The following is a 15,252-nucleotide window of genomic DNA, read 5'->3' as shown; positions in this document are numbered from 1 at the left end:
TGCAAACAAATACATACATACATACAAATATGTTCGAATATTGCTGTAGGTCTAGAAAAACAAGCTAAAATGATGACAAAAAAGTGGGCTTCAAGGTACACATCCACTTTGTGGTGTAGTTTTCATTTTGATGTAAGATCCTTAACCAAACAGTATAATTTTTTGACATTTTATCATTGATATGGGTTTATATAAAAACAAAAATAAAATTTTGTTGTTTGCATGTCTGTGTGAAAATATGCGTGTCTGTTTTCATATAAGCTGTTTTTGAAAATTATACCAAAAAGCCTTGAAATTATGTTGGCAATTATGTTTTAATTTTTTGTAAATGTCTAGTGATAAATTCAAAGGTAAGGAAGAGAACGAACTTTTAAGAATAGAAAAAGAAATATGAGTAATAAAGTAATTAAGATAAAGAGTTTTTACGATTTAAAAAAACGGCCTTTATAAATATATGTATGTATTGATTTACTAATCAAGTGAAAAATCGATTTTGCTTTTAAAAAGGAACCTAAATATATTCCAGTAAAAAATTTAATTGTGTTACACCAACCTCAAAGTATATAGATCGACTAAGGCCCGTATTAAGAAAGAATCATGTAAAACAATATTTAAAATTTTATATGAAAAACACTTACAGAAACTGAATAATTTTCATACAAATTTTTAAAAATTGTTTTCCCTTTTTCTTTCTGAATTCGAGGTAAGTGAATCCCGAATCCCGGGATTTGAAAAATAAATTCTTGATTTTTTCGGGATTAGGATATTCCGAAATAAATCCCGGGATTTGTTAAAAAATACATTTTTATTTTCTCTTTTGAACCATATATTCCATAAATTTTCAAATAACCAACCTATTTTATTTTTGATTTATGCAAATATTGGCCATAGACCAAAAAAGTATACACATTATTTATCTGTAAATTGAAAAAACGGGTAAGGAGACTCATACTATCGACCTACAAATTTACTATTACTCATACAATTACCCTACAAATTTAGAAAAATAGGTCCTCCTGTGAAAATCACATAGATGCCCATTTAGTATCAATACATTACAATATTTTGATTGTGGGCATTTCATTTCGCACAGTCGAATCAACATTTATGTATACTCAAATATTAGAAGATATAGCATTTCAAACTTTACACATACATAAATTCATGTAATCCCGAAAAATCTCTTGATTCCAATTTTTAAAATTTTACCAGTCCCAATTGGCATACCTACTACATATGTATGTTTTTATACTATGTGAGAATGTGGCGACATCTTGTGTATACTGTAGCATAACAGTATCCTTTCCAAGTCTCCAAAAATATTTTGGAAATTTCCAATATGCAAAGGGTTTATTATTTTGTTTATCTTAGCCACCCACCCTCAAGATGTGTCTAAGATAAATAAGAAATGGCAGCGTTACCTAGTGTGGAATAGTTGAATTAGTATTCATTAATTTCACTTCGCAACAGTAGAGGGCAGATAGATTAAAAAAGACGTTTTCAAATATATATTTATGTTTTTACCAATTCTGTAATTATACTCATTAAAACTATCAGTATGGCATCTCTTGCCTTTAAATTTCAGTCATATGGTAGTATATAGGCAAAAGTGATTGTCAAGGACCTCCAAAGTCTTCTCCCACTAAATAATCTTTGCCGATTTCGTAACAAATTCGTACCGACAGTCTGCACATGTTGCCGATTTCGTATCCAGATTCTGTCAGAATTCTTTACGTCAGATCTCCCTTATTTATAGACCGATTTTGCTGATTTTAAATAGCGATCTTCTCGAATGCATGTCTAACAGAATTATTAAAGTTTCGGACCTCGCCGATATCTGGGGTCCTCTAAAAACTGATTTTAACAGACAGACAGATGGACATGGCTTAATCGACTCTGCTATCTATAAGGACCCAGAATATATTATATCAAAGAAATTACAAAGGGAAGGACAAACTTATATATACCCTTTTCACGAAGATGAAGGGTATAAATATACAACCCAACAAACACAAACTCTATCGATTAAAAATTTTTAATATTTTTGTTTGATAATAAATTTCGACATTTTATGAAATAATTGTTTTAATTTCTATTAAATTTGAGTTTAGAAATGATAGAAATTAAATAAATCACCAAATTTCTTTGTTGCTGCTTTTTGAACAAATTTTTTTGGTCTTTTTATTTTTGCTTTGGAGAGTTATTTCGAGAGGACACGAGTAGGTGTAGGTTTGAATTTCTCGGAATCGAAAAGAGCAAGGTAAAAAACCTGTTCAAAATATTTAAAACCGACATATATATAAAAACCAGAATGAATATATGATTGTTAAAAAATATAAAAATCCCCAAAAATAGCAAAAAAAATATATATATAAAAAATTATTTTTTTTTTGAAAATATCCAAATTACTACCATCAAAATTTATCGCCAAATAAAACACGAAATCCCCTATATGGGGACAAATCGCCTCATCTGGCGACTGTGATTTCTTTCAACATAAATCTCCCATAACAAATCCCCGTATTAAAATTACTTTTACGTTCATGGCTGATTTAAAAACACGACGAAAATTAGAAGCAAAAAAATATTATATGAGCCGAAATCTATATATAAACCATGTATTAGATACGGCATTTTCCCACTAGTATTTGCAATGTATGTACATTTTAAATAAAACACATTTATTAAATTTTTTTCTCATTATTAATTTTTCATCTTTTTATTATCATATATTTTCATTGTATTGTTAGTTAATTTTTTGTTTTTGTTATTTCTTATTAATGTTTTTTCATTTAGTTTTAATTTATATTTTATTACTTACATAACTTAGACTTTTATCACAAATAATTTTAAGCATTTTCATTTTCACACACTTTGAAAATTAAAATAATTAAATATTTACAAGATTAATTACAACTAATTAATATAGATTTTTAATTACCTATATTAAGTAAAATATTTTAAAAGAAAATTATAAACAAACTGACTTACATACATAAGTACATGTTAAGTTACGATTATTGCACTAATTATAATGATTTAATTTTAATGGTTTATCTACGTATATATTTATGTATGTATGTATGTACTATGTATATGTGACATCTATATTTGTATTGAACTATATGTAAATAATAAAATTAGGTTTTCAAAGAACAGTAAACAGTATTATGTGTAAGGATAATAATTATAAAATAAATAATAAATACAAATTTTATAAATTTTATGACACAATTATGAAAATACAATTTATAATTTCTTTTTTTGAAAAACATAATGTTCAAATCAAATGTTTTTCAGAGAAATGTAAAATATTTTTTTCATTTTATTCAATAAATGAACAACATGTACATGTATGAGTTTGTATAGACTTAAATAAGTACACACATATGTTGTTGTAATCAAATTACCATTTACTACAATTTAAACGAATTAAATCAAATAAATCACTTTACTCGCATATTCAAAAGTTTTGCATTTATTGTCATGATTTTTATGTTGATTTTTTCTCTATATATTTTTTTTTGTATAAGTTGCGCCAATTTTTTAAGCCTTCATTCTGTTATAAAGTTTATGAAGATATTGTCATAAGTAGTGGACTATAGCCTACACTCACCCATTTGTTTGAATTTCATTTTATTTCGAGCAAAATTGAACATTGACTACTCATGTTAAATGGACTTTTTTGTAGTTAAATCGTTAACATTTTTTCATTGTTCTGCGTATGTACTTTTCCATTTCTTTGTACTTGTGATGACTTTTTTCATATTTTTATTACTTTTTGTTTGCTGCCTGACTATGCTTGTTTTTGAGGGGTACATAAAATTCACATTTTCATATGCATTTTGAATTTTATGATGGCTTGACCTTTACGTATAACAATATACATACTTACAACAATTTTTTCAATACAATTGTTGATTCCATATTCTTTTCTCATTCCTATTATGTATTTTTTACTTTACCAATAATATTATATATTTTGTAAAATGGCTTCGATAGACAAATATGTTGGTTATGAAGAACTTTTGTAATAAATTTATTAAATAATTGTTGTTAAAATCGAAAGTGTTTTCGGATAGAGAATATGTATGTATGTGAAAAAAGCAGGTACTGTAAATAACTGTTATTCTGAAAATTTTAACCCAAAAAAAAAAATCTCTATGTTGGAGTCAACCAATACCTATACTATTATATACCAATATACTCGTATTGAAGTGCTCTTTCAGAATTTATGATTTATGTGATTTAAAAAAAAACGAACTTAGCTCCACAAATAACACTTATTTTTTACCGGGAAAATAAAAGTCTTATTGAAACAGTTAAGAAATGAATTTTATTTATCTGTCACAAAATAAGAATTATTTGGGGAGTTCCTTTCTTCGGAAGCCATTATTATTGAAAATAAGTTTTATTTTCTGACGGAAAAAACTCCTCAAATAATTTTTATTTTATGACGGAAAAATAAAACTCTTTTTTTTTAAATTTCATTTGAATATTTATTTTTAGATTGAAAAATTTTTTTTAATAACTGTTATAAATTGACTTTTCTGATATAACACATAACTGTTACAGTCCCTGGAAAGAAGGTTTTTAAAGAGAATATTTATTTTCCTTTTATCGGACTTAATTTGCTAACATAGCACTTATTTGAATTAAATAATAAAATATAGTTTTAATTGTGATTTAAAAAATTTGTAACTGCAAGAGGTAATTATTTTACTTTAGATTTTATAAATTCTTTACTTTTTAATACATTTTGTTAGGGTGTCCCATGATCTACTTTTCTCTGGAAATACCTCTCAAACGATGTGTTTTTGAAAATATTTTCAATGTATTTAAAATATTGCTAAGAATTTTTAAACAATAGTATTTTCTTAAAAGCATAAAATCAAAACAAATATCATTAAAATACATATTTTTTAGTCTACAAACATTTTTTAAATTTTAATTTAGTTATCTCTTATCTACTTATGATATTTTCTGATGTTTACAAAACGACTCGCGAACATGATTTTCATTACAAAACGACTCGCGAACATGATTTTCATTAAAATGATAGATAAAATCTTTATCAAAAATGTGTACGCTATTTTTATACCCTACACCAATATAGAGAAGATATAACGTTTGTGTTCAAAAATATTAGTCCTACACTCACCTTCAAGTATAAAAATCAGCTCAGATTAATTTTCTAAGTCTATGGTAACTGAGCCGTCCGAAGACGAACTTGAATAAAAATGGTAGAAATCGGTTGATTATTTAAACTAGCCCCCATACAACTGAATAGCACTTTTGAGCTCGTAATTGTGTCAAATTTTCTTGTATTTCTACAAAAATCGGAAAAACATAGTTTTATAAAAGTCTTAAATTTTTTTATATACTACACAATGGTGTATGGATAATATGGTCGTCCATGCCCAACGTTACATTTTTTTAATTGCAGTGAACGTTTTATATTTTATTTAGCAAAGCATTCTCAAACCAAAAAAATAAAAAAAATAGAAAATATCATTAAATTTAAAGATGTCAAATCCGCACATAGTTTTTTTTTCTAGTTTATTAAGTATCCTTCTAAAATAATTAAACTTTTATCGAATTTTTCAAGTAAGATATGAGATTAAGGAAATAAATTTTCCAACTTTGACTGGAAGAATAAGAAATAACAATTTAAAAAACGAAATTAGCTAAAGTACACAAATGAGTATCTATGGTATAAAGAGGGTAAAATTAATAACCTTTTTCATACACTCAAGAATTTTTTTGTATATACAAAAGGAAATTTTACTTTACATGTAATTTTTGGAAGAACAATATCTTAAAATATTTGTCATTTTAACTTAATATGGAAGAAATTGTGTTAATACGTATATCGTTGCTCACTTAACATGATTTTACATAGTGATTGTTATATCAATTAAGACAATTAATAGACTAAATTTGCAATACTAACGAAATATGTTATTATACATAATTGATTATGATTTCACAACACGATATTAATCGTAAACAAAAAATCATTATAGTTGACCACTGTTCATAAATAATGTTATTGATTATGTCGCCTCAAACCGACATCATTTCTAACGGCGATCGTGTAAAAAGGATAGTTGTAGTTAAGAGACTTTTTCTGTAATTGTACATTTTTTACTGATTTGTTTAAATTTATGAAAATTTTACAACCTTCATTGAAATTACGAATATGACGTTTGGCATTGGACATAAGAAAGAAAATCAAATACCCCATAAAGTTCCATATAAATTGGGCAGTAAAAGTGTTTTTGTTTTGCAATAACTAAGATTAAAAATACATGAAATAATTTGCTTAAAAGAATTTCTGCTTAAAATTTATATAATATTGTTTTTAAATAAGAACAAGAGAATAAAAAAAATAGCTGTAGGCAGTTTTTGTTTAAGATATATTGAACAAAAGTATCAATTGTTTAGATTTAAAAGAGGATAATATTAAAGGATTATTTTAAGTTTTTTTTTTACAATTAAGAGGTATATAAAATCAGGCCTTGTTTTATTCATTTATGTATTTATTATTTATTTTAGTTCAATTTAAAAAGAACATTTCAAAAATTAACAAGAAAACTTGTAAAATGAATACAAAATACATACACTCAAAATGTAAAGTTAAGTATTGAAAATTGATAAGGAATTAAGAAATAAATGGATATGACCTAAGGATATGTTGATAGGTATGTTTTTTTTTGTATACATGTATGTATACTTATTTGTATTTCTTTTTGTATATACATAGTATTTATTTATATAAATATTTATAATATTTAATATTACAATATTTTTTTTTGTTCACAACTTAGAGATATGTTATTACAACAAACATATAAAGAGAGAAAGTTATTCTTACATTTAAGTACAAATACTTTTACTTAAATTTTTACTTAAACTAAGAATTTATATGTATATGTTTTTTGCTTTTAAACAATTTGTTTTTGTATTCGTAATCCTTTTTGCTTTTTAGGGAGGGAAGTTTAAATAGTTTATTTTCCTTTTGTAATTCTGGATATTTGTACAAATTAAAATCAATTTTGTATTGTTCTCTTTCTTTAAATATTTTATTTATTTATTATTTGTTTTTGTTCTTTTATTTTTTAAACCATAATAATAAAATTTATTTATTTACTATTTATTTTCCTTTAGGGGTTTCATTTATCTTACTAACATTCAACTAATTTATATAGACTATATAATATTTAACATATGTATGTATTGATGTTTCAAAACTAAAAATCAAATAAAAAATTCTCATTATATTCACATTACTTCATATAGTTACACATTTTTTAATATTTTTATATAATTTGTTTTTTTTTTTATTTTCATATTTGTCTTTAATTTTTAGTTCGTTATTCAACTCTCTATTTTATAATTTAAGTTAGATTTTAATAAACTTTATATTTTCATTTTATGTCATATCTGTTTGTGTAATTGTGTATGGAACTTAGGTGTAAATGAAACAAAATTCAACCCAGTAGGATTTATTTGGTAATTCTGAAGATTGGTTAAGGCTGACAAATAACGTTTATTACCTTCCTTGCAATTTTTACCTTCTACTGGAAGCTGAAATGCGTTATAGTAATATTGATAAGCTTAGCCCATATAGGCTTTTGTGTGTCTTTGAATTGATCACATTAAGGCTTTGGTTATCACCTAGATATAGTTGTGAATCCTCGAAAAATTTAAAACTTTTATTAAATCATTTTATGATAAAAAATCTAAAATTTACTAAATATTTACGTCAAACGGATAACATAAAATATCCTACTGGGTTAATTTTTTGTTAAAATTTTTTCATAAATATTTATTTTAGTATTAAATAAGATCATTTTAAGTATTGTTTTCTTTTGTATTTGTGTATTTTACTTTCTTTTCATAATTAAAAAACTACCATTTTAATAGGAATATTAAGTTTCCTTTACATAAAAATGCATTCAACTAATGTACTTTTTATATATTTCTTTATATTGTATTTTTTGTTCTTTTTTAAGAGTTTCTTTTTTAGTTCATATATATATTTTTCTTTTTAATTATTTAGTTTATTGCAGTCTTTTTTTAAAAATTTCTTTTATATACAATTATGATTAAGTATTTTCTGTTAATAATTTTTATGTTAAAACTCTAAATTTAAATTTAAACACAACTTTCAGGACCCGGTAGGGTATCTGTTATAATATGATTACGATTAGCTGTAGATTTTTGTGTCATCGATAAATTTGAGGAAGCTGAAGGTGTAAGAGTCGATGTGGGTACAGTGGCTGAGCTATTATTAACACCTATTATAGAACCTAAACCTAAACCTTTGGGTAAGGTCATATGACCCATAGTGCTGGCTGTTGTAGCCGAGGATGACGAAGGATTTGTTGAAACACCTCCCGCACCACCAACACCACAACCGGGACCAACCATAGCATTCGCTAACATCCCCGTTGCTGATTTACTTAGATTATAGTCAATTAAACTGCTGGCAGTGAGGTAATCAGCAATGGATAGTTTCTCAGGACCTAAAGTATGATGAGTAGATGGCATTTGATGTTGTTGTAATGCCGTACTTGAATGTGGCAATGTATGATGATTTGTATAGTGACCATTGGTCAAATTGTTTTGCATTACAGATGATGCTGTGGCTGTGGTATTGTTGGTGAGTGAATTATTGCCAGCGCTACCACCAGAACTTAATGTACTATTACTGCCGCCATAATTCATACTTAAGGGAAGGGGATCATAGCGTGATATATCATGGCGATTAAGCGCATCGTATAAAAGTGGAGGCGTTTGATATGGTTTTCTAGAATCTTGCCCTAGCTTAAGGGTACTCGATTGTGAGGGAGGGCTGTTAAGTTGCTGTTGCAAAGGATCGGAACTGTTGTCAGTGTAGTTCAGCGAAGGTGAATCCTATAAATACGAAAAAAATAACAATATTTATAGAAAATGTATATTTATGCAAATACTTGTTTTGTTTTTTAAAAATGGGAATTTTTTCAATTTTGTATTTTCCAAACCTCCAGAGGATACTTTTTGTTCATAACATGTTTTATGTTTATGTTTTGGATAAAAAAAATTCACAAAAATTTGAAAACTTACATAGTTTCCTGTTGATGAATTATTACCCGCGCCACCCACAGCACCATTAGTATTGGCATAATTTGTTGCTTTTGAGCCCACGCCACCATTGCTGGTATTGGTATCTATAAATATGCCACTTGGTCGATTTCCTAATGGCGATGATGTTGCACTACCAGTTGCATTTTTTTGAGCGCTCAATATATCCGGTTGCTTTTCGATGCCTTGTTTTAGAGTATACGCCACAACTAAACGTTGGTGACCCGGTCCAGTCTCTAGAGGGGCTGTGACGGTAACATCCATGCCTGAAATTATTTTTTTATTAAAGTAATTTTTCAAATAAATTCGGATGTAATAATGTTGAAATATTATCTAGAAAATAATGTTCCAGTCTCAAAAAAATAATAATAAACATATTAATATGTTAAGAAAATATTTTGATATTTATATTTCAATTGTAATATTCTTTAAAACTATCTGGTCCAACTTTCAATGCCAAATGATTGAATATAAATTCAACATAAATTCATATATGCTATTAATATTTTCTAGATATTATATTAAGTAACCGATAAAAAATATTTAAATATCTTTTTAAAAAAGTATTTATTTTAGAAAATAAAATAGAAGTTTAAAAATGTAGTTCAAAATTTTCAAATGTATGTATGTGTGTAATATTTGTAAGCAAATAGAAAAATTCACATACAGGCATATATAATACATATTTACAAGACAATGAATGATACATACCTAAATGTTTGTCCTTGTCATCACACATATTACGACCACCCTGACAACGCCTCTTTCGTACAGCAACTACAACAATAAATAGTACAGCTATGCCTACAGTAAATAGTGTACCAGTTAAAAGAGCAGCAATAGGTAAAATGGACAAACCCATACGACCATCTGAAAATGAAAGAAAAAGAACAAATATTAAATATTTTTTTGAAAACATACAGAAAAGGAAATTAAATACAATTTAAGCTTAAATATAAACAAGGAAAAGTTGTTTTCACTTTTTTACTTTTTATATTTTAACTATTTATGCTAAACACATACTTTAATACACTTTTCTAAACCATAAAAAATAATATTTACTTTTAAATCTCCTGTTTGGTGCACAATAAAGTTATGAAAATGGTTAAAACATTTAAAAACAGATTTTTTGTAAACTTTTTTTTTTAATACAATGACTAGGGTTTGTAAAGCGTTAGCAACAAATTGGATTATATTTTAGAGATGTATGGGAAAAGCGCACAGAGTAAAAAAGGGAAAGTTATAGACCCGCACACAAAGGAATGTGATTGTCGTTGTGTTGGTGTGGTAAGTTGGTTTGTCTGCTTTTGTTAAGTATCAACAGTTTCCCTTTTTTCCAAATATATGTATAACGTTACATTTCGTTTTCAGTTTCATTGTGTTGCTAAATTGTCCTTTAATAATTTGTTTTATTGTTTGTTTAAGTTAAAATAAAATATAATATAGACTAAAATAGAGGGTGAGAAAAAACAAGAAAAAATATTTTACCCAAAAATGCTATTAAGATTTAATGTGGCATATGGTTTTTATTTAATTTTACTTTTTGCCTTTTGGTATAAAGTAGTTGGTTGTCTATCTAATGTGTTAGTTGTGACTGTTTGTTTGTTATATTTGTAATTTGTCCCTGACTTTTGTAATATAATAAAGATATTTAATGACTCCTTTTCAAATATGTATGTATATACAAACCCACTCACAGACACTTAAATACGGATAAATGGTAGAAAGTTCTATAGATGGTTTTTTGACGGTGATGAATTGTATGTTTTTAATCCTTAACTATTTGTAAGTTCTCACTTATGTTTATACAGATATCACAATTTTTAAGACTGTGATGAGTTAAACTTAAGTATGTGATTGAATTTATAATTTTTTTCATAACTCTATATTATTAAATCGAACAATCACCTAACAAAAATTGAAAAGCGCTTCTTTGCAAAAGGCAACCTACAATTGGTTTCAATTATGAAACTTTTAGAATTTAAGTAGTTGTCTAAGTAAATCTATAACTAAACTTGGAAACCCTATTGTGATATTGGTTAGAAATAAAACACTGAATGTCACTTTAGTATTTCCCTTATTATTTTGTGTTAAAAGTTATGTATGTATGACTGTTTCCTATAAAAATATTCGGCTTTAGTTACCTCTCATTATATCATAATACGAGAGTTTGACAATTTTCTTATATATATCCATTTAACTGATTATAGTCCTTATTTTATATGTACAAATATACCCATCATTTATATGTACATATATGCACATAAGTATGTATGTTGCTATACAGTAATGTCTTAATACTTTATAATATTTGTTAATAGTACCTATAAGGCATTTTGGTTTCTCATTGGCTCTAGCATGTATGTATCTTAATATTTTGTTTCCATTCTTGTTGGGGTAAAACCCACGTACCAGTAAATATTTAACCGTACTTAAAAACAATTCAGAGACATAAAACATATATACTTCATTAATCATAATTATAGGATTGTGTAAGTAATTAATCAAATATATTTAAGGAATTCTGGTAAATAAGTAGAAAAACTAGAAAAAGCATATTTAAGATTTTGTAATTATTGCACAGATAAATATCTTAAGAAACACACATCTGTTATCAGCACTCAAGTTAGTTAGTCCCAAAATGACAGAGACGAAAAGTCAATGGAAATTTTATATTTATGGTTGTTTTGTTGTAAAAATTAATAAAATGTTGCCTGTTTTACAAATTTATTAATTACCCTATATCTGAGCTTTAAAATCAATATGGAAGACAAACAAAATTAGAAGAATTGTATTTTGTTGTCTTTGTGAAAATTTTTAAGTTTAAAACAAAAAGAAACGAAGTTTAAAACAATTGGAACATAAATTAAAGAGTTTCGATCTTGGTATGTATATTATAACAAAGAAACTAGATTTTTTTGAAAAATATTTGTTTCATTCAAATAAGCAAATATTGACCCAGTAAAAAAATTTAACAAAGGATGAACTGTACTTATGCATATTGGTACCTCGTCTCTTCTCCATGGAAAGAAACTACCCTAATGCATTTACACATTTATAGTTATTAAAATATTAGATACTACTAAACACATTAAGATAGCATATTTTCACTTAAATGTTATCTAACTTACGGGATATAGAAATTACATTAATTTATGTTAACTTTTTATTTTTTAAAACTTTTTTTCCCATTCTCACTTTCATTTACTTTAAGAACTCACAATCTTTACAAAAATGTCAAACGCATCCATTAAATTTGCTTTATCATTTTATAGACCTTTAATAGTCTTATATCATCTTCTCCACCTCTTAAGATAATTTACAAATATCTTGGGCCTCTTCTCTTTATCTTTGTCTGTATTTAATAGGTAACACTTGTTTTTAGAAGTATCTATCAAATTTATAAACATTTTATGCAATTCTGCGAAAAATTATGGAGATAATCATCATATGCCATCAATAAGTTTGTCATTCATCGTTTCTTGTTGTTGTTGTTTGTATCATTATTATTAGTATTTGATATTATTTTATGTACTTTCATTTTATTAAATGATACTAGTAAGTAAGTGTTTTTACGACCGAAGTATGTTTTTTATAGATGATAAGATGCTTTGCTGTTATATTGGAAAATAAAAGTTATCAATAAGTCAAACAATATTAAGATAAAGAAAAAACTCAAATAAAATTATATTGAAAGGGGGAGGGAGAATACAGGGATTCTTTCGTAAGTCTTAAAAGTTTTAACAAGGAAAATTAAAGGACACTGAGTAAGGGAAATACGAAAGTTTAATATGTATGCAACTAAAAGAGATATTTTTTAAATTGCAAATATACACTGTTGTTCTACGGGGACAAAATTATTTGTGTCAATTATTTTTAGAACTACTGCATCTGTTTCTAAAGAAAATATTTATGTAAGCAGTTTTTGAAGTTAAAGTAGGATCTAGATTTATAAAACTGTGTAATTTACAAACATGTATTTTCAACAAATTAGCCATTGGTCTTTTTAATTCAACTGCGCAGTCTTAAAATGTCTAATTTATTACACAAATTTCTTTAAACTAAATATTTTTGGATTGAGAAACCCCGATTATATAAATATAATATAGAAAATATCAAAACTATAACTGTATTGGTTAATACAGTCAGGGTGCATAGTATTTACAAATTAAACATTTTTAAGATATATACTTTCTGTAAAATTTCTTATCTTCATAGATTTGGAAATTAACCAATAACCATAACATATAAAAAAATCTAAATTCAATAAAATTTTTTATGACGAATCTTAATACTATTTTGGTACTTTTAAGTTATTTATGATCGTTAATCGTTAATACCTTTTTGAAGACGTGGTGGGGGTGTGGTCAAAAATCCTTTAGAGAGACTTTTTTATATTGCAATTTTGTAGCAAATTCAAAGCGTTAAAGTCGTTTTTGATGGGATTTTATACTTATAAACTAGACAAAACCGTTTAGACAAATAATATATTTTAACGTATTACTTTTTTTAACAAGTTTCTTAATTTTCAGTATAAAGAACATAATCTATTTCAAATGGTATTCGGATAATCTTACTTGTTCAAATATTTATCAGTATTTGAAAAATGGAATAAAAGTTCGTAACCATAACAGCTATACGCAGTTAGATGGCTCAAGTAAGGGCGTTATATGTATTTGTCTAGGTTTATATAACCACCACCAAAAGATATTTGGTAATTTCATAGTGAATTTCAAATAGAGTCTGGATTAAGGTATAGAGTTTATCTGAAAAGTTTTTAATACTGGATGTACAAATAAAAAGATACAGTAAAAACTTTTCTGCGCTAATTGTTTATGAAATATACTATATGTGTATATTCATGTTAATTATTATGAACCTTTTGACTTAACTTTTGAATTCATCCGTATATACCAACGTATATTTGTTTATATTTAAATAAATTTTTTGATGTATGTACAATGTACATATTTACTGAAATCTTCATATACATAGTTAAGTGCATGGTTGTATGTTTGTTAGCAGCTTATAATCTTAACTCGATTTAACGCTACCCACTTGTGTGATATAAATGAAAATGTTGTAACTAGTCATAAGTTGATATGATGAATTGGAAAAAATATCTGGTATATAATATTGAACAACATACATTCATACATACATACATACAAACATACATACATACATACATACATACATACATACATACATACATACATACACATATACCTATATATATGAATAGTTTTATGTAAATGCAGGGGTTAACAGATTTTCTCTTCATGTTTTTCTTTCGATTTGGTTTAAAAAATTTTACAATATTTCATTTTTACTTTGTACTGGTTATTGGATATATTGTATTTGAAAGAATAACAATGAACTTACTTAAATATCGTTAACTACGTATAGAATGTATCGTTTGAAGTGCAGTGAAAGAAAATATACATAGTATAGGTATAGTGAAATGTTGGCAAAAATTAAATGAAAGGATTTAATCAACTAACTGCTAAATGCATTTAAGTCGATCTGTAAGTTATTTTATATAACTAAATATATGTATATGTATGTACATTTTTAAAAAAGTTTTATGCAATGCTATGCTTTTTTCTTTTGTCTCTCACTGTACATAATACAATGTATATATAAACTAAACACTATAATGCACTACTATACATTCTCATATACTTACATACATGCTGTACAAAGATACAAAGTAAACAAAAAATTGTGGTAGTAAAAAAGCCAAAAAAAAATATTTATATATATATATATGATATATATTGGAGGTACAAGTATTCAGTTGTATCCTTTTTCCACATGATCCCTATACATTTAAGGAAATATTTAAGTATGTTTAAACACCACTTGATATGTTGCTAACATTATACATAAGAGTACATTCGTTCAAACAACCATACAAATTTACAGACGTGCTATAAATGATAACTTCAAAGTTATTCCTTAAAATACCTGTATACTAGGGTGTCTGGTGGTATAATTTTTCGAAGGAATACCTCTAAAACGATGTACTATATTTATTCATTAGTTACAATTTAAATTGAAAATGTCCTCATTTCACTGCCATCAATTGAAATGTATGACTATTCGAAATGGCTCTCAAAA

The 15,252-nt window shown here is 26.2% G+C and overlaps 1 protein-coding gene across 2 annotated transcripts in view; it reads right to left on the bottom strand.

Annotated features, from left to right (window-relative positions):
* Positions 1-2,930: 2,930 nt before the first annotated feature.
* LOC111681581 (putative uncharacterized protein DDB_G0282133) overlaps positions 2,931-15,252 on the bottom strand; it is a 33,291-nt gene continuing 20,969 nt past the window's right edge. For both annotated transcript variants that reach the window (XM_046950699.1, XM_046950700.1), the window contains exons 6-8: positions 9,841-9,999; positions 9,112-9,395; positions 2,931-8,922 (exon numbers count right to left, since the gene is read on the bottom strand). In XM_046950699.1, coding sequence (XP_046806655.1) covers positions 8,161-8,922; positions 9,112-9,395; positions 9,841-9,999 — 1,205 coding nt within the window. In that variant the 3' untranslated portion in view covers positions 2,931-8,160. The remainder of the gene's footprint in view (positions 8,923-9,111; positions 9,396-9,840; positions 10,000-15,252) is intronic.

This window comes from Lucilia cuprina, chromosome 4 (genome assembly GCF_022045245.1).
Source record: "Lucilia cuprina isolate Lc7/37 chromosome 4, ASM2204524v1, whole genome shotgun sequence".
Classification (NCBI taxonomy): Eukaryota; Metazoa; Arthropoda; class Insecta; order Diptera; family Calliphoridae; genus Lucilia; species Lucilia cuprina.
This window is presented reverse-complemented; position numbering and strand designations above follow the sequence as displayed.